This window comes from Haliotis rufescens, unplaced genomic scaffold, assembly GCF_023055435.1.
Source record: "Haliotis rufescens isolate VD_foot unplaced genomic scaffold, xgHalRufe1.0.p SCAF_2, whole genome shotgun sequence".
NCBI lineage: Eukaryota > Metazoa > Mollusca > Gastropoda > Lepetellida > Haliotidae > Haliotis > Haliotis rufescens.
In genome coordinates, this window is record NW_025963890.1 from 72,815,056 (window position 1) to 72,836,514 (window position 21,459).

At 40.2% G+C, this 21,459-nt stretch overlaps 1 protein-coding gene across 1 annotated transcript; it reads right to left on the reverse strand.

Annotated features, from left to right (window-relative positions):
• Nucleotides 1-846: 846 nt before the first annotated feature.
• LOC125382001 (serine/arginine repetitive matrix protein 5-like) lies at nucleotides 847-3,958 on the reverse strand. The gene is made up of 2 exons (XM_048399420.1): nucleotides 3,927-3,958; nucleotides 847-1,792 (listed from the first exon to the last, which is right to left on the reverse strand). The coding sequence occupies exons 1-2, from the start codon at nucleotides 3,956-3,958 to the stop codon at nucleotides 847-849; spliced, it is 978 nt and encodes a 325-aa protein (XP_048255377.1).
• Nucleotides 3,959-21,459: the final 17,501 nt, after the last annotated feature.

A 21,459-nucleotide genomic window follows, 5' to 3' on the forward strand; every position in this document is an offset into this window, starting at 1 on the left:
GGCTGGCCCTCTTGTGTCTTCTCTCTGAGATGACGGGCTTGTCTGCTGTGTCTTCTCTCTGAGATGACGGGCTTGTCTGCTGTGTCTTCTCTCTGAGGTCATGGACTTGCCTGTTGTGTCTTCTCTCTGAGATGACGGGCTTGTCTGCTGTGTCTTCTCTCTGAGATGACGGGCTTGTCTGCTGTGTCTTTTCTCTGAGGTCATGGACTTGCCTGTTGTGTCTTCTCTCTGAGATGACGGGCTTGTCTGCTGTGTCTTCTCTCTGAGATGACGGGCTTGTCTGCTGTGTCTTCTCTCTGAGATGACGGGCTTGTCTGCTGTGTCTTCTCTCTGAGATGACGGGCTTGTCTGCTGTGTCTTCTCTCTGAGGTCATGGACTTGCCTGTTGTGTCTTCTCTCTGAGATGACGGGCTTGTCTGCTGTGTCTTCTCTCTGAGATGACGGGCTTGTCTGCTGTGTCTTCTCTCTGAGATGACGGGCTTGTCTGCTGTGTCTTCTCTCTGAGATGACGGGCTTGTCTGCTGTGTCTTCTCTCTGAGGTCATGGACTTGCCTGTTGTGTCTTCTCTCTGAGATGACGGGCTTGTCTGCTGTGTCTTCTCTCTGAGATGACGGGCTTGTCTGCTGTGTCTTCTCTCTGAGGTCATGGACTTGCCTGTTGTGTCTTCTCTCTGAGATGACGGGCTTGTCTGCTGTGTCTTCTCTCTGAGATGACGGGCTTGTCTGCTGTGTCTTCTCTCTGAGATGACGGGCTTGTCTGCTGTGTCTTCTCTCTGAGGTCATGGACTTGCCTGTTGTGTCTTCTCTCTGAGATGACGGGCTTGTCTGCTGTGTCTTCTCTCTGAGGTCATGGACTTGCCTGTTGTGTCTTCTCTCTGAGATGACGGGCTTGTCTGCTGTGTCTTCTCTCTGAGATGACGGGCTTGTCTGCTGTGTCTTCTCTCTGAGATGACGGGCTTGTCTGCTGTGTCTTCTCTCTGAGGTCATGGACTTGCCTGTTGTGTCTTCTCTCTGAGATGACGGGCTTGTCTGCTGTGTATTCTCTCTGAGATGACGGGCTTGTCTGCTGTGTCTTCTCTCTGAGGTCATGGACTTGCCTGTTGTGTCTTCTCTCTGAGATGATGAGATTGCCTGTTGTGTCTTCTCTCTGAGATGACGGGCTTGTCTGCTGTGTCTTCTCTCTGAGGTAATGGACTTGCCTGTTGTGTCTTCTCTCTGAGATGATGAGATTGCCTGTTGTGTCTTCTCTCTGAGATGGCGGGCTTGTCTGCTGTGTCTTCTCTCTGAGGTCATGGACTTGCCTGTTGTGTCTTCTCTCTGAGATGACGAGATTGCCTGTTGTGTCTTCTCGCTGAGATGACGGGCTTGACTGCTGTGTATTCTCTCTGAGATGACGGGCTTGTCTGCTGTGTCTTCTCTCTGAGGTCATGGACTTGCCTGTTGTGTCTTCTCTCTGAGATGATGAGGTTGCCTGTTGTGTCTTCTCTCTGAGATGACGGGCTTGTCTGCTGTGTCTTCTCTCTGAGGTCATGGACTTGCCTGTTGTGTCTTCTCTCAGAAAAGATGAGATTGCCTGTTGTGTCTTCTCTCTGAGGTCATGGACTTGCCTGTTGTGTCTTCTCTCTGAGATGATGAGATTGCCTGTTGTGTCTTCTCTCTGAGATGACGGGCTTGTCTGCTGTGTCTTCTCTCTGAGGTCATGGACTTGCCTGTTGTGTCTTCTCTCTGAGATGACGAGGTTAACTGTTGTGTCTTCTCTCTGAGATGACGGGCTTGTCTGCTGTGTCTTCTCTCTGAGGTCATGGACTTGCCTGTTGTGTCTTCTCTATGGGGTCACGGGCTGGTCTTCTTGTGTTTACTCTCGGTTTTGCCTTCATGTGCCTGAGGTCAATTTATAGATGATATTATATAAACTCTCATATAATGTTCTAATTACTACCGAAGAAGATATCTACCTACAGAGGCGAATTTTAGTGTTTTAGGACAGCAAGTCGCAACAGCGGAACCACAATTTGTCGAATAACGTGAACAATCTTCAGCTATGGCGTCGTTTCTAGTGTGACGTCATTCCGACCTCATGTCACAATAAGATTCAATGACGTCAACAATGCCGCCCGGATTACGGAAACAATACACTGTTGTCTCGTGACGTGGTATGACCCCAGGGCACATATAGAGAATGTCACTCAAACGTGTATATTTGATTTTAAAAGACACAAGGGTGAGATTTTATTTATCATCCAACTTTTTTTCTGTCCAGTGCCTTAAGTGTAAAATGTACTGCTAACAGCAACAGTAGCAGATCCATTAGTGATGTCATTTGATTGTGACGTCATGGTAACCAATGACGCCAAATTGGTCTGCAAAGCATTGTGATGCAAATTCATTGCAGCGATAACTACAATGCAGATATCCCTTGATCTCACCCAAGCGATATCTCATGTGGGAGGCAGTTTTGGATGATAAATTATTTTAATGAACCCCGACATGTTTGCCTTCGTAGGTCATGAATTGAGTGTCTGCTCTATGAGATCTGGGGACAGATTGCTCTGATTGTTTTGGCGGGGGCCTCAAAAGCAGTCACCATCTTTGTTTACTTCGGTTTTGAACATTGTTTTTCGTCTGAAAGTCAATTTCACTGATGCAGCCACACGCCGACAATATGTACGCTAGCTACACGTTTTTAATATACATGTTACTGGGACTATTTATTCACACGTTTCAGGATGTAAGAATAGATATATACTTTTTTATTCTGAATACTGAAAGGCCTCAGGCTCCTAGTACCTGTATTACCATGTATATATGGAGAGGTTGCACGCGCAGATTATACTTTCTAATTGTCATGGCATGACAAATATAGATTCATGTGTTACGAACAATATTGGTATTGACTGATCAAAGAAACAAATAGATCTACATTTCGATGAACAAAATACGGTTTGGGTGTGTTTTTCTCAATTTTTTTATAAATTGCCTGGCATAAAACCCATGTTTGATGGTGGCTAAAATGAAATAAAAATAAATTCGAAATTCGAAGGTGTATTCGATACGGATATTATAGTTGTGTTTTGAGCCTTAAAAGTTTGCCGTGTTTCGGAGACTGTTTAAAGTTTGGTAACGTGTGAATTTGTTGGGTACTTTCTGCAGTGTACACAATATCTGATTTCTTGGTATATTATTGTGTCTCCCTAGCTCAATCATTAATCTGAGTGCACTACATCTAAATTGTGATAATGATGTTCTTAACATTCTCAGGTTCACATCCACTGAATAGCTATCAGTAGAAAGTGAACCCGTGAAGATCCGGTATAGAATAGGTCCTCAGCAATTCAGATATCAATTAATGGATTCTCTGGTCCAGACTCGATTATTTACAGACCGCCGTCATATAGCTGGAATATTGCCGAGTGCGGCTTTAAATAGCAAACAAACAAACAGTAGATAATGAAGGTCAAAATGACTTAAAACATTTACTAGAAGGACTAACAGTAGTTCACAGTTTGCTTAAGTGACATAAAGCATAGGAAAATAGGGGTATAACTCAATCTGTGAGACTTGATTTACCCCGATGGATAATTCATTACCCGCTAAACTCGACAGTCACTGTTACCATACGATTCACAATCTGCACAATGTTCGACATACCAAGGATACTTCGACCTATTCAAGGTGATCTGGATCCCCAGGGTCAGAAAAGAAATTTACTGAAGAGCCAGCTCCCCAAAACCCTACCCCACCCCACACCACCCCATCCCACCTACTTCCCCAACCCTTTCTTAATCAAGTAAACGTACAGTATTATGGCTTCAAGTCTATATTAACTATGTGGAAATTAATTTCAATAGAGACGTAATTTCCCATGGGTGACATCAAGACCAATCGTGAAGACCCTCTCATATCCAGAATTTTCTCAAGTCTTCTCACAGCACGGCCTGTGCGCCATCTAACAGCGCCATCTGTAGGTTTCTCTACGTCTGTCAAAATCGTTCCAGTTGTTGTGTTTGATAACACTAATGTGAGTAATGAAAGACGGAACATATACCGATGTTGACATTGTGTGTTCGTGTTGTTGCGATGTCGGTCATGACGTGCCAAGCTGCAGAAAATCAATCGAGGGTCTCTGTTAGTGTGAAGAGTGTTAAATGTGCATAACCAACACACATACACAGGCAGATCGAGGACTCGAATCTGTTTTATCCCATGAGAATAATTTACGTTTGAGCTGGGAAGATAACTTCATTGTGAATGAGGAAAGATGAACAAATAACCTCTGAATCGACAACGGAATTGTTTTCTTCACCCATAATTACATTAGGTTACATCTCAAACTGGCCAGAAGTGACAAGATTCTGTTGTGTTTAAATCAAGGTTTATTTCTGAAAGTATATTCTTTTAAAACATAGGTACAAAATTCTCCCTCCAGACCTTTGTAACATCAGTCCTATTTTGTTAGAGGGCACGAGAGGCCTGGTAATCTAAAACGATGCAATTTCCTGAGCATAATTGAGTAGCTTAGGTGTGAGGAAACCTATGATGATGGGTTCGAATCCTGATTATGTTTCTTAGTTTGTCAGCACCGTTCTGGTACATTTGCCAAAGGGATAAACGTCTAAGATCTGCCCCACTTCGGGCTTCCTTCCACACCGGCTATGTCGTCGTGAAATAACTGGAATACTATTTAAAGCGGAATAACACCAAACTGACTCACTCACTCACTCGTTATATTTTGTAATAGTCTCACTAGCCCATAATAACCTCATATGAGGGTACTGATATCAATGTATGATTCAAAATACAAAACTTAACATATACTTATCTCCTAGCTTACTTTGGAGAGCCTTGTCCAATTTTGATTGGACCAGAAACTTGATCTTCTGACTCCTACACTCCGGTTTTTCATATACAGTAAACTACGGTTATAACGAACTCAAAGGGACAACTAATAGCTCGTTATAACCGTAGTTCGTTTTAAGCATATATACAACAAATGGCCGGGACTACAAAATAAGTTCGTTATATCGGTCACTTCGTGTTAAGCGTGTTCGTTATAACTGTAATAGTTTAGTCTATTGGAGTTTCCTGAAGTTTGAACATGTTATCTATTTTACCGCTAATGAATTCACACACGTCATCTACCATCCAATTCACCTCTGAAAATCACAAATATATCACCCATAATTCCTTTTACCTTTACAAAAACACAAACACGTCATCCACCATCCAATTCACCTCTAAAATTAAAAAATATGTCACCCACCATTCCATTCACCTTTGCACAACACAAACACTTCACCCGCCATCTCTCAACTCATAGCCCTGAAACAAACCTATGTAACTTTTCCAATGTATTCCCATGCCAACATTGCTGAGCAGGTATTCAAGTACAAACAGGTCATGCATATATAACAACCACAGACACATCACATCATCACTTGGTACCAAACACAAACATCTGTCCAACTTCAGTTTGTTTCTTCTTTAACGACTCACCAGGCAATCATCTTCCGGAAGCAAGAGATTTAACTGACTATAAAAGTCCAGTTTCCATCCTTGCCGAATTAGGCTGGTATTATGGAGTTTCAATTTGGCTGGACTAACGAGTCTGTGCATAGTCCAATCAAAATCGCGTCACGAAATCGAAATCCGGTTCGTAAACGTTCGTGCAGATTTCGGTCGATTGCAGGATTTGCCAAGCATGTGCACCGCCAACTCCTTGTCAACAGATATTTTCAAAATCTTTTCATGTTTTAAATCAAGGTGTTCACGTGATTTGATGCACTTCGCGATGTAAGACCCGTTTTATCACAATATGGATCATGATTATCGATCAGATCGTCTTGACTTGGCGCCGCCATTTTGTTTGAAACAAATACAAGTCATACGAGAGGTGGAATCTGATTGGTCCATTGGAGAGGTTTAGAGGGGACACATATACCTCGCAATAACCACTGGTGGCGCTACGATCGAGCCCAGGAATTCCAGCCTAGTTCGCCAAGGGTGGAAACTGGACTTTTAAAGTCAGTTAACTCTCTTGCCTCGGGAGATGCCCTGCAGTATGCCAGCTATATGCCAGTGGCCTGTAAATAATCAAATCTGGACCAGACAATCCAGTGAACATTGGGAAAATGTCATCTGCAGTAAATGTTATTCCACAGTACATATATTTCAAGTTATTCTGTGACATTTTATTGGTTAACAAGCAAATATACTGAACAGCAAAAGTTCCTGTGACACTGATTAAGATTTAATGAAAAGCTATGTTTTTTACCAAATCTGAAACAATTTCGGTTTGCAACAGATAAAAGACTCCTGCAAGTGTTCATATGGTTTAATTTGCCATACTGACTTCAGAAAATGCGTGATTTCATAAAAAAAAACATGAACATGCCAAAATGTCAATTTACAAATCAATAGCGTGTGTGTCCACCTCTGGTTGCGATGCAGGCAACACATCTACGTCTCATGGAATGAACCAGGCGTCGCACAGTCCTGTGGGTTATCTGTCCGTATCTGCTGGAGCATGTTTCGAAGTTCCTGGAGATTCTGTGGAACACGTGGTTGACTTCAAAGGAGCCGATCCATCTCATCCCACATGTGCTCGATTGGTGAGAGATCAGGGGAGCGAGCCGGCCAGGGGATGACATTCACGTTGTTTTGTTGAAGAGAATCCTGAACAAACGAGCAATATGAGGCCGGGCGTTGTCATGTTGAAAGGTAATGCCTGGGCCATGACAACAGGGCCTATGATCTCGTCGCGGGAGCGCTGTCCATTGAGATTTCCTTCTACCACTATCAAACGGGTCCTCTGTCTTGCTGTAATCCCACCCCATACCATAACGCTGCCGCCCCCGAACCGATCTTCTTCCACGACACAATGATTGACGTAATGTTCACCTCGACGTCGGTACTCTCGAATCCGTCCATCGCTGTGGCTGAGGTGAAAACGAGACTCGTCAGTGAATAGAACTTGTCCCCGCTGCATGGCCGTCCAGCGTAGACGCTGTCCCCACCAATGTAGACGTGCTTGACGGTGGTTTCCTATCAAAATGGGACGTCTGGCGAGTCCTACCGGCGACAATCCCTGCACATCTGAGGCGGCGATGTACGGTTTGTACTCGTCAGTTAATAGAACTTGTCCCCCACTGCATGGCCGTCCAGCGTAGAGACTGTCTGCACCACTGCAGACGTGCTTGACGGTGGTTTCCTGTCAAAATGGGACATCTAGCGGGTCTTCTGGCGACAATCTCTGCACATCTGAGGCGACGACGTACGGTTTGTGAAGATATTCCTCGAAGGCCAGGGATACTTCTTGCAGTCACTGTTGCTGGCTGGAATCGATTTCGTAGGTGTGTTGTTCGAATCCAGTTGTCTTGTCGATTATTGGTTACGCGTGGCCTGCCATTCCGAGGATGGTCTCTGACTGCATTCATCTGTTGCCAACGTTGCCATAAACACTAAATGGTGTTTCTGTGGACGTTAAATTGTCTTACGACATCACGTTGACTCGATCCTGCTTCAAGCATACCAATGGCTCGCAGACGCTCATTTTCGGACAGGCGTGGCATTTTGTAATGTTGAATAATTGCGTAATTTTGTTCTTTTTCTGAGTGGTTGTTGTCAGCACGATGCTTAACAATGCATATGGAATCCCGTTAACGCTCGTTTTTATACCCATTCTTGGGTAGTGAAATGCAACGGGCTTGCATAAAAGTCAACTTTTGCATGGAATGCATGCTTATCTGTAGCAGTTGTGTTTTCGTGACTTGATTCCATACATGTACTACAATATTGAAAACCAAACTTTAATTGTTTGAAAAATAGACTAAAATATTGGTGTCACAGGAACTTTTGTTGTTTAGTATAGTTTTCGTTTATGTTTCCACAAAACGAATAGAAATACACTAATAGAAATCTGTTTCTTTATTGGCGCGTGTTGCATTATTGCCGTGAACGATGTCACTGTTTCGTTTTGTTGTCTCTTGTTTTATACAGTAAAGGAGTAAATAAGCCGTATGTGAAGTTATTATTGTTGACGAATTTATTTATAAGAATTGACTTCAATGTGTTTGGGCATTTTTTGAGTTATAAATGTAACAAAACGGTAAGCACACGTAAAAATATGCAAATCGTTTTTAACGTTTCATGTTTTTCACTCGCAGGACAACGGTTCCTCCACTTCATGACGCTTGTTATATAATCAGTCCTCGATCAGCGCCGATACCAGACAGGTCTTTGGGAATGTGCTGGTCACACTGCTCAAAAATCTTAACTCAAGATTCCTGGGGGCGTTTGTGAGATCCCACATGTGCCCAAAGAATCGTAATTAATTAAAATCTGTTTTATCCAATGATTCCATTGACCATGTTAAATTTTTTTTTGTCATTGTAGAAAGGAAATATGCGCGAGCTGGTTTAAGTAAACAGGTTTATACTGGATACATTGTTGGGAGCTTGGCCAACGGTAACCGAGAGCCGCGATGTGGGGTCATGTCTTGACTGTAGGACTCCATCGCGGCTCTCGGCTAGGCCTACGGCTACTTTAAACAGTACGTCAGTTATATCATGGCATGTCAGCTTGATGTTGGAAAAAGGCCGAGGTGTTGATGGTTTACAACTTCGGTGAATCCCATGGGTATAGTGTTGACGCCCCAGAAACATAATCAGAGCAACCGAGATTCGAACCCAAGATCACACGTTTCTGACAGGTTTGTAAGGGACGCAACTCTGCACAGCGACTTGCGGGATCATGCGGTAGTGGAGTTCCTGGGATACGTTTCCAAACCCTAGGGTTGGCTGTTGCAATAAAATATAAATAAAATTTGATAAATATGTTTTCCTTCAAGTGATCCCATAAAGGTTTTGTCAATCCTGGGAATGAAGAAAAAGAAATAAATTTGAGAAGGACCCCTCAAACAAGTCAGCAGTTATATCAACATTAGACAGTGATTTGTGTTTGCTGTTTCGATCAGTATTTCGGCTGCATCAGGTTGCCAGGTTAATGTGGCATGCAAGCCCAAGTGATGCAGGTCTTAGAGGTTAAATGGTGAACCCTTGAACACCCCTGTCTTCAGTAACCTATGCCTGTTGGAAAATTAACGGGTGGTCAGGCTCGCTGATTTGGTTGATGCATGTCATCGATCCCAATTGCATTGATCGATGCTTATGATGTCAATCACTTGATTGCCTTCTCCTGACTCAGTTATGTACAGGCAGCCGTCATAGCCTGAATGTTGCCGAGTGCGGCCTTATGAGACACAGTTCAAATTAAACTCAGCTCAAAGGAACAGCTGTTTTGTATCTGTTTTCAGTTTGTTTTAATTTATCAACAACAGACGACTGAAACATGTCTACAAGATAAATTTGTTGTAGCAGTATCATTCGGGTTACATGTGGTTTTATGCATCCTTCCATAGACTGAACCACTCACCTCTAGGTCGTGACATAAAACGTTGGGAGCATTAAATCAATTATTATACCCTCCGTGATATGCTACAACTTATATTGACCTTTAAAGCAACTTGAGAGGGGAGACAACTGCTGCTGGGTACAGACCGAAATTGACAGTTGTTTTCATAATTAAATAGTTTAACCTTACAGATCCGTTAGTACACAATGGACATTTCCCTATTTTTAGAACAAGTTTAAGGTAGACCTCGAGAGGGAAGGCTGGTGGTTTTATCCCCTACTCCAGTAGATGATCGAATCTGGGCCAAGCAAACCAGTGAAAGATTGAGCAGCATCCCACAGTGTCGGGTCACACTGATCTGCAATCAGCCAATTCACAGAGTCTGACCACCTAACGCCTCCTAGGGCTAGCAATACTGGGTTCTAGCCCTGTTAGGATTCCAGGGAAAATTTAGTTCCCAGCCATTTATACCTGTCGTCAGAGGTGACCAAATGCTTCTAGTGGTCAGGCTGGGTGACTTGGTCAATTGTGTGACATTGTAATCAGATGGCATAGACCGTTGACCATAATATCAACAACTGGGTTGCCAAGTACAGACCCGATTATTTACAGGTTGACGTGATAGAGCTGAAATATTGCTGAACGCGGATTAAACAAAAAAACAAAAGCAAAAACTGAAGTAAGTTGGCTGCGCACCTGTTCTAACTCAGGTTGCCATTCGGTTACAAACACAATGTTTGTTTGTTTATTTGTTGTTTAACGCCGCACTCAGCAATATTCCAGCTATATGACGGGGGTCGGTAAATAATCGAGTCTAATATCATGAGCATCGATCCATGCAATTGGTATCGATGACATGCATCAACCAAGCCAGCGAGCCTGACCACCCGATCCCGTTAGTCGCGACAAGCATAGTCGCCTTTTACGGCAAGCATGGGTTGCTGAAGACCTATTCTACCCCGGAATCTTCACGGGTCACAAACACAATGAGACAATAGGGTGGTGGTATATTCTTATAGATTTATTCCATAGTTACTACTTGACTGGCAGGTGGAGTACAGACACACAGACACAGACAACACTCTCTACAGCAAAGACTGCAACTCACGCATTCATTGTTGTCAGGTTGACAATCTCGCTTTCTTGCAAAAGAGAATAAGAAATAAATAGAAAAAATAATCTGCATATCAAGATGAAAATTTAGTTGAACGACAGAATACGACAGGTGAATAAAAAGTTTGCAAAATAAATATCAGTATCTTTCCAAGTGTGAACCTGTTGACATGAAAGTACTAAACATATGAAACTCCAAATCTAAAATACACATAAAATCTGTGAAACTGGCAAAAAATCAAAACATATTATGTACTACATTCAATACATTGTCAATACTTCTATTCCTGTACAATTTGTTTCTCCATCACCTTGAATGCATACAGCAGCTTAACAGCATAGTCACAATCTGCCCTACACATTACTTCAACATCAAGCAATGGTTGGATTCGCAAAGTTCATGTACAGGGGCTTATTTGACTTTGAGTTGTCTAAGCGCTGCAATTCGCTGTGCAGAGTTGCGTCCCTTGGGCACGCCAGAAACCTATGATCCTGGGTTCGAATCCCGGTTCCCCTGATTACCGGTATGTTTCCAGGTTTGTCAGCACATGCATTCGTGGGTTTCATGAAAGTGGTAAACGTCTAAGACCTTCACTTCGGGCTTTTCTCCTGACATGCCATCATATAACTGGATTATGGTTCAAAGTGGTGTTAAACCCAAGTCACTCACTCACTCCATGAATTAAAAACTCATTTCATTAGCGCACACAGGTCACTACACTGCAAGGTGGTCGTATGCATACACAGGTGCTAGAGGAATGTAGTGTATACAAGACACCTGTGAAGTATTGTGGATGCTTTGAACATCTCGCATCACATAAACAAACATGGAGTCGACAACTAGTCACAGATCGCTGACATCCCAGTTATTGAGATTCTCATCCCACAGCCTATTAAGAACAGTAAAGATTGAGTGAGTATGGTTTTGCGTCACCTTTAGCAATATTCCATCAATATCACGGTGGGGGACACCAGAAATGGGCTTCACACATTGTACCCATGAGGAGAATTGAACCCGGGTCTTCGGCATGACAAGCGAACGCTTTAACCACTAGGCTACCCCACCGCCCAGAAGAGTAAAGATAAAGAATATATTACACTGATAAGAATGATGTGTACATTTAATGAAACCTATATGCTATATAATGCACGAGAAGGGTGATAAGAATCTGATAAGCATTAGAACAGGCAGCCTAGTACTCTCTCACCCCAACAATCCACTGACAGGATGAGCTTCACTTGCCTAGAACAGTTATGCCTTATACGTGGGGTCGCTTTATAGACGGTGATATACTGTATTTCAGTCATATCACAACCATCTTTATAGACGTTGATATACTGTATTTCAGTCATATCACAACCATCTATATAGACGGTGATATACTGTATTTCAGTCATATCACAACCATCTTTATAGACGGTGATATACAGTATTTCAGTCATATCACAACCATCTATATAGACGAGGATATACTGTATTTCAGTCATATCACAACCATCTATATAGACGGTGATATACTGTATTTCAGTCATATCACAACCATCTTTATAGACGGTGATATACTGTATTTCAGTCATATCACAACCATCTATATAGACGGTGATATACTGTATTTCAGTCATATCACAACCATCTTTATAGACGGTGATATACTGTATTTCAGTCATATCACAACCATCTATATAGACGGTGATATACAGTATTTCAGTCATATCACAACCATCTATATAGACGGTGATATACTGTATTTCAGTCATATCACAACCATCTTTATAGACGGTGATATACTGTATTTCAGTCATATCACAACCATCTTTATAGACGGTGATATACTGTATTTCAGTCATATCACAACCATCTTTATAGACGGTGATATACTGTATTTCAGTCATATCACAACCATCTTTATAGACGGTGATATACTGTATTTCAGTCATATCACAACCATCTTTATAGACGGTGATATACTGTATTTCAGTCATATCACAACCATCTATATAGACGGTGATATACTGTATTTCAGTCGTATCACAACCATCTATATAGACGGTGATATACTGTATTTCAGTCATATCACAACCATCTTTAAAGACGGTGATATACTGTATTTCAGTCGTATCACAACCATCTATATAGACGGTGATATACTGTATTTCAGTCATATCACAACCATCTATATAGACGGTGATATACTGTATTTCAGTCATATCACAACCATCTATATAGACGGTGATATACTGTATTTCAGTCATATCACAACCATCTATATAGACGTGATATACCGTATTTCAGTCATATCACAACCATCTATATAGACGGTGATATACTGTATTTCAGTCATATCACAACCATCTATATAGACGGTGATATACAGTATTTCAGTCATATCACAACCATCTATATAGACGGTGATATACTGTATTTCAGTCATATCACAACCATCTATATAGACGGTGATATACTGTATTTCAGTCATATCACAACCATCTATATAGACGGTGATATACAGTATTTCAGTCATATCACAACCATCTATATAGACGGTGATATACTGTATTTCAGTCATATCACAACCATCATACGTGGGAATAAATAAAAGTGGTTGTGGACATTTAACACTTTTATGAAAACCATGAGAACAGGTGTTGACAGACAAAGGATCATAATGAATTGATTCGAACCAATGATCAGCGGATCCTGGTACAGCTAAGGGGCAAAATAAGCACGCTGAATTTAGATGACTTGACCACGTCATCCACCAACAGGAAGTGCGGCTCATGGTCTGCATAGGAAAGACTATAATGCCCACAATTCAGGCAATCTCATTAAAATCAGATATTCTACGCTGATAGTATACCTCTGCATGAACATCTGTCAACATATCTATGGGTCAGGTCAGGTGAACTTCCTCATGACTAAATGCACATCAAGGCTTCTTAATTCTCAGTCCAAATGAGTTGAGCATTCAGACCAGTGTAGCTGATGATTGTATCTCAAAAACAAAGCCAAAGGTCAGTTCCAAATGTAAATAATAAAGATCTCTCCATCATTTTGGCATCTACACCCTAAGAGGAGTACTGTACCATTGAAGGAATATTTGTGTTATGTGTTTTATTTTGTTAAAATTGAAATTCCGAATTGAGTTGGTGAAGAAATGAAGCCGAATCTGTTTACAAAAATGACATCTGAGACCCCCCAAAACCCAGACACAATCTTCTAAGGAAGGGACGTCCGATCTTCAAGCAGAGAAGTATGGTATCGGAATAATAGATCTGATTACAATGAAGCCGTAAATGGACGGAATGTTGACACAGTTTTAAGATGGGCAAATTGCCAACACTGGCATATCTTTGGAATAAAAATACTTTGTCATATTTACAATGCACTTAAAAAATATGTAACACAAACAATGATATCATTTCTAGGACTCTTTCCCAGTTTTTCAATCAATCATGTTAAGGTTGTTGTTTAACAAAATCAATACAGGCTCCTTGGAAAGAAGGACATACTTGCAGACACTATCACAAACACAACATGCACTAGAATCAATCATTTCAATGTGTTCTTTACAACTAGTAGGATTCATGCAGCTCAAGTGTTCTCAACAATGTAGGTTTTTAAGACCTAAAAACATTTTAATATAATTTCCATGATTCATTACATGAAATGTTTCTACTCCAGGAAGTTTAATCTCCAAATGGAAAAATGTCAATCTGCCAAGAAGATGTCCTTGAATAAGCAAGATAGGCTGGTCTAGCTAAATACGTCGCAGAAGAGGAACAACAGGGGATTTGAAGCTATAGAAGATGAGTCCTTCTGAGCGTTAAAATACATAACAGATTTGAAGGCAATGAAAGTCCTCATGCTAAGCTGCAATCAGAGAATTAACAAAATCTTCAGTGCAATTGGAAGTTATGCTTTCAAAATAACAAACTGTTCAACAATATTCTGTTTCTAAATGGTAAAGACAGGGAGTATATTGTGGCTTTACAAATGTATTTCTCTAAAGAGTTCAGCAGAAGTGGTACAATAAAATGATTTCCTCAAAACGTGCCATTTCTAAGGGTCCTTGCCTATCATATACATCCATAGTTAAGCAATTATACCAATTTATCATCCAAAACTGTCTCCCACAGGAGATATCGCTTGGATGAGATAAAGCGATATCTACACTGTGGATATCGCTGCAATGAAATTGCATCACAATGCTTTGCAGACCATTGTGATGTCACTGTTTACCATGATCACAATCAAATGATATCACTCATGGCTCTGCTACTGAAGCTGTTAGCAGTACTTTTTACACTGAAGACACTGCTAATTACTGGCTACAAATTGAAAAGTATGGAAGAATGATGTTGGATGATAAATAAAATCTCACCCTTGTGTATTTGATATCAAATATATCAACTCTCGGCAAGCCTCGGAGTTTTCCCAATTTTATCAATTCATGTTGATATATTTGATATCAAAAGACACTCGGATGAGATTCTCTTTCTCCCACAGAAGGATTAACAGACTTATTTGTTAAAAGTTTAGGCGAGAGCCATCATGGTGTGCTAATCCCAAATGTCCAGAAACAAAGTAACTCTAGATTGTGAACAAATCATATTCACTTTTACAGTATTCATATTCATGTTTTATACAAGTCTGGCAAATAAGGACTTTCTTCTTATTTGATTAAAACTTTTCAAGCACAACAAACAATCCAAGTTTTTTTCACATAAAATTCAGATTTTTTCTTCATATTAAACAGTTATATTGCATTTCCTTTATTCACCTTAAATATCATCTAAACAACATAAGAAAGTATACCCTTGCAACAAATATTAAATCACACACAACATTCAGTGATAAATATAGAACATGCAAACATTTCATACTATTTGCTTGAGGAAGTGAAACAGCCTCAGTTGTCAAAATCATTTAGAGTTATCTGCCCTTCCTTCTAAAAACGTACAAACATCAATAAGCTCCAACAGACACAACTCTCCGACATGCAGATGACATAAGTAAGATATTGACATAATCAGGGATAATGTAAGGCATTTCAAATTTCAGCCAACTTTCCGGCCTTTCAAGTATTGCATATCATATGAAGAAGCAATATTGAGTGGTTTTCACTAAAGCCTCCCCATGGATCTACCATCCAACCATTACATTGGTTGACAAAGGCGTATCAAGGACAGAGCTGCAGATAAGCAGCATATTTGCATAAAATACCCCCCAAATATATTCAAAACCTGATTACTGTCAATTAACTTGCATTAAATGAAAAAAGCATGCATTACATGAAAAACTCAAATGTATCAATACACCACGCGTAAATACCCAATGAAGCTTTTTCAGCAGGCGTACAAAGGAGCTAATTTCCAGAACACAATTACGAGATAATTTACTTTCCGAGTCGAGGCTATATATTTCAAACAGTATTATACATCTAAAACATTATTTCATTTCTTTGAAATCTTAAAATATTCACACTTTTGGGGGAAAAGTCCAATAGAGTGATGAATAGATGAGAGAAAAAATATTGGTTACCCAATGAAAAATGTAATAACCCAATTCAAATAGAAAACTAAGAAAAATAATTATACAAAAAGTTATCTGGAGCTCTGTCAAGGAGTTCCAGAGGTGTTTTTCAGATTCTAAATTTCAAACTTCAGTTGTTAACATTGATCAAGTGTAGGTTTCCAATGTAAACATTGCTGGGCATCGACTACTGCATAATACTCAACAGCAAATCTGAAATCACATTATGTTCACAGACATTGTGAGCTCACCACCTCTCATCTATATAACATCACTCTGGAATATTACCAGGCCAACCTGGAATGCAATGTCATCAGAGGGGCACGGGTGGCCCAGTTTGTTTCTTGGTATGTCAGCACCATACCCGTGCTCATGGGTTTCACCAAAGTGGTAAACATCTATGATCTGCATCACTTCGGCTTTCCTCCAATATCAAGCCAGCATGCCATGATTTAACAGGAATACTGTTCAAAGCGGCATCAGACCCAACTCACTCACTCAATGACATCATAATGTTTCCATGGTAACCATGGGCGGATACAGCTGTTTTGAAAAGGGAGGGTGCACAACTGAGATCTATTTATTGTCTTTGGTGGTAATTTATACGGAAATAAAGATTTTTTTCGAAATAAAAAGGGGGGGTGCGCACCCCTGCACACCCCTCTGTATCCACCCATGGTAACTGAACTCACTTGGTTAGCAGTATGGGGAAAATAACAAGTCAAAGTAATTCTGATAAATATAAATCAAATATAATAAATAATTAATGTGGAATCCATTTTGCCAAACAGAAAGGCAATTTTTTCAAAATTGGGATGGGAAAAAAAATATTCATGAAAAGAAGTATTCATATGCAGACAGAAATTCAAAAGATTTCCTTGAGCCAATCTAATCTCATAACACTTTTCAACCAATCAGATTGCAGTACACACTCTCATTGATTTTACTGTGTCAAAAACAGAAGGTATCAAGGTCTTGAAAACATACTCTGTGACTGACAGGGATTCCAACACGACATCCAAAAAACGGTGTGCCATGAAACACTGTAGGTTAAAGAAAAACTCAATTTTAGAATAACAACTGGCTACATGAAAAAGCATGAAATTAATAAATTGTGTCATAAGTTTTGAGTCCGATGACAAACCATATACCAAATTTCATTATATTTTTAAAAAATGGCTGCGTAATGGCAATAAATAGCTATTGTCAATAAGGCTGTCATGGCATTGGATTCAAACCTCTTGTACCCATTCGGTGTGATAATTGGTGGGAACTAGTAGATGGAGGTGCAGCTCCACTGGTATTGCTGTTTCTGAGAAGATGTTTATGCCGGATGACTGCTATTGATTTCCAGTCATGATGCCACTACACATGTTGACCATCTCACCAAACAAGATCCAGGCATCTGACCCTAGATGTTTTGGAGAAGATCAAAGATGGCTACCTGGTGGCCATATTGAAATTCCAATACTGATGCCTGTTATAGTAACAAACACCACAAAATTTCAGCAGAATCCATTTCAGAGAAGAAGTTGAACAGTCAACATTTATTGATTGTGTGAGTATGGTTTTACGCCGCTTTTAGCAATATTCCATCAATATCACGGCGGGGGACACCAGAAATGGGCTTCACACATTGTACCCATGTCGGGCATCGAACCCGGGTCTTCGGCGTGACGAGCTAACACTTTAACCACTAGGCTACCCGACCACCCCCAACATTTATGGAAACACACCACCATGACGGATGACAGAAGCTCAGTTAGCCTTTCAGGTGATCTAAAACTAAGACTAAGGCCAATAAAACTGTTGGGTGATTACTATCAAAATAGTGGCAAGTATTTATTTCAGATAGGGTGGCAACTTTTGTTCCAGTTCCTTGTAAACTTACATGTTTATAAAAGTCATCTCAAAGATGAGGCTGACAGTACATGATGAATGAGAATATTAACACTTTCAATAAAAACGGTTATTAAAAACAAGGAAAAAAACAACCCTAATTTAGACCACAAAATGAAAATATTTTTCTCCTATCCAATATATTTGTCATGAGTACTGTCAGATGTTTTCACATATATTTATCATATTAATCCCTGAGGAATGACAGCTGCTGAGGATTTGTCCAATCCATTACAGTCTTGGACCAGGTAGCCGCAACTGGTCAGATAATTAATATATAATGACATTGTCACATGTAATTATCCCTGTGCTTGGAGGAAGAGTGAGTGTGTATTAACACACACACAATGGCTGACATTGTACAGGCCATGTTATCAGATTGATTCGTTGTTTGTGGTTTTACAGTCACCTTTATGATAGATACCAGTAAATAATCAAGCCTGGAGCCTACAAACCAGTGCCTTATATTACCAGCAATAATGATCAACATATCTACATAAATATGGTAAAATACACAAATTTACAATTACCCAACTATTTTATGAAAAACATAAATACCCCATGATAAAATGTTGGTAAATACACAATGCCTCAAAAAAGCACTAGATACGGCTTTGTACTGCCTGGGTAATTTAGCAGTAATGAAATGATTTTATGACACTTTGATCAATATGTCACAGTGCTTCTAAAACTGTCATCACCACCGCTGATCCAGGTGGTAGGGCAGGGACAGGTAACTCTGGTACTCGGGTCAGGTGGGTCTGGAGTAGGACCCGTGTACCCATGGTGGTTAGTCACGTGACATATTTTTCAATGACAATAACAATAAAAGTCGCTTATGTTTGCATTTCTTCTGACAATGCATACATGACTTAAGGTATAACTTCAGTCGACTTCAGTGTATGCATAATCTGATCATTTTGTACTTGTATGTAAACAGTATTTGCCAGGGCTGCTGTAAATTAATTCCCAATCGGACGTTGCGTACCCAACTCTTGAGGCCTACGGAAGGTATCCGGTAGGGTGAGGTTATAGGGGGGTCTAGTTCCCAGGTCATAAATTTGGACTCATTCCAGCCCTCCCCGAAGGCATAAATCATTCATACATTTGGCAGGTGTATAGGTGATCTGGTGGACTACATGTAAACAAATCACAACATAACTAGTTCAGTTGGTGATATGATTCCAAGACATAAGACGACTGTGTCAATTGCTGTAAGGATTATTTACATTCATCTTGCACTTACATCTAGCACAAGTGTCTGTGACCAGTCTAGCTGGAACTCAGCGCTATGTACTGGTAAATAAATTGTTATTATATTCACTTGTAATCACAAAAGACAACCATTCTTTTATACCAACAAGTGAGTGGCTTGTATAACAATGACAGAATGTCTGAAGAATACAGAATACATCAAATACAGAACAAGGAAATCTAAGAAAATGTCCTTTCAACATGCACCATTAATACCATAGAAAAGACATTGAAAACTTACTGATTAAAAGTGAGGTACAAGTCCTAATTGTAAAGCATTCAACATTAACATGCAAAGAGATTGTCCTGGAACAAATATAACCTTTTTATAAAACACAACTGTACATAAATGTGAGTGTGTGCTGCAACCTGATTGGTTGAAAAACGGTATCATGTAGGATTCAAAGCCAGGAAATCTAGACTATTTACTGTGGGTGAATAGTTTTCCTAATAAGTATCATACCTCAAGTATGAAAAATGCGCCACTCGTCATGGCAATAAGAATACCACACCCATTATATATTTTGATTTAGGATGATTTTTCCACATGCTGCCTTCCAAGGAAGCATGCAACTTAATCCATTATCTCTAACACCATCACATTCCTGAGTGTCATGTGAGTGAGTGAGTGAGAATGGTTTTACGCCGCTTTTAGCAATATTCCAGCAATATCACGGCGGGGAACCAGAAATGGGCTTCACACATTGAACCCATGTTGGGAATCAAACCCGTGTCTTCGGCGGGCAAGCGAATGCTTTAACCACTAGACTTGCGGACCGCCCCTCACAACTGTGAGAGTTCACATACAAAGGGTATGCTACAGAAAATGACTGATAACTTTTGTATTTTTTTACATCAATCAATATTCTGTGTTTTCAGATTTGCGTATTTCCGTATTTTCTGTAACACTCACTAAAACCAGCATAGCGAAAAAGACATGTTAACCCCTAAACATGCAATAAACACCATATGTTGACAAAATAGTTAGTACCCCTATAATTTAGTTTTGAACGATGTCAGAAGCCAGGGTGCATTTATTGACATGAAGTGAAATCTGTCTAGACCTGACTTGTGTGGGACTGACAGGTTAGTCTGGATTGCACGGAGGTAAGTTTTAGTAAAGTTTAGCAGGAGTTACGTCCCTTGTTGTCAAGTGGCGTACATGCAAAGTCAAACAAAATTTATTTGAAATTATACAAAATCCGTTCCTTGTATATATCCACAGTGTTTACAAAATAATTTAAAGGAGAATCCCAACGTGTCATTGATAAATCTCCATTCCATTTTACTCAGCCCAGATGAGACAGATTTTACTTGATAAATTAACGTAAGATTGGCACCGTAAATTTGATCCAGTATTGACAGATATCAAAATTTGTCACAGTTTATTTTGAGAGATTCCACTGCACCATCAAATATGGAGGACGCTAACCAGTACCATCACACAGCTTTTGCACATCTGAACACAGACCAAACACAAATGTATCTCTCCTTATCATGGAAAACAGCCACATATTTTACAGTGATGAATGATCATAGGAAATCTATACACAACTTTCCAGTTAAACTGGTTTAACATGGTAAGTTGGTTTAGCATGATGTAACATGTTTAACAAGCCACCCAGGGCCCATACAAGCATTACAATTTTAAATATAATTCGGTCACATGTATTGTATCATACACGCAATTTTTTTTAGCATTTAGTGCTTATCCAAAAATATAAAATTAATACATTTCACTTGAAGCAACATTTCATGCCGGAACTACTTTCAGTCTGCCCTGGTTGTCAGAAGATCACAAAGATCAGTGAGGGAAGGAGTGAGTGAGTATAGTTCTACCACTTATAGCAATATTCCAGCTATATCATGGCAGGGACACCATAAATGGACTTCACACATTGTACCCATGTGGGGAATCGAACCCAGGTTTTCAGCATGACGATCTAACACTTTAATTTAACATCTGGGCAACCCAATCCCCTATGAGATCAGTATGAAACTATGTCACAAGTTGAATATTTTTGTCATGACAATATTTCTTGCCTGACACATCATCTAATTGAATGAGTGAGTGAGTTGGGTTTAACGCTGCTTTTAACATTATTCCAGTTATATCACGGCGTGTCAGCTTAGTGTGGGAGGAAAGCCCGAAGTGATGCAGGTCTCAGACGTTTACCACTTCAGTGAAACCCACCAGCATGGGTATGGTGCTGACAAACCTAGAAACATAATCGGGGCGAACCGGGAATCGAA

Bases quoted from the DNA above. Each gene is read 5' to 3' on its own strand.
- LOC125382001 (XM_048399420.1), bottom strand. From the start codon at position 3,958: ATGGCGCTGTTAGATGGCGCACAGGCCGTGCT. The intron at 1,793-3,926 runs GTGAGAAGACTT...CCATGACCTCAG, and splicing joins GATGGCGCACAGGCCGTGCT to AGAGAAGACACAGCAGACAA.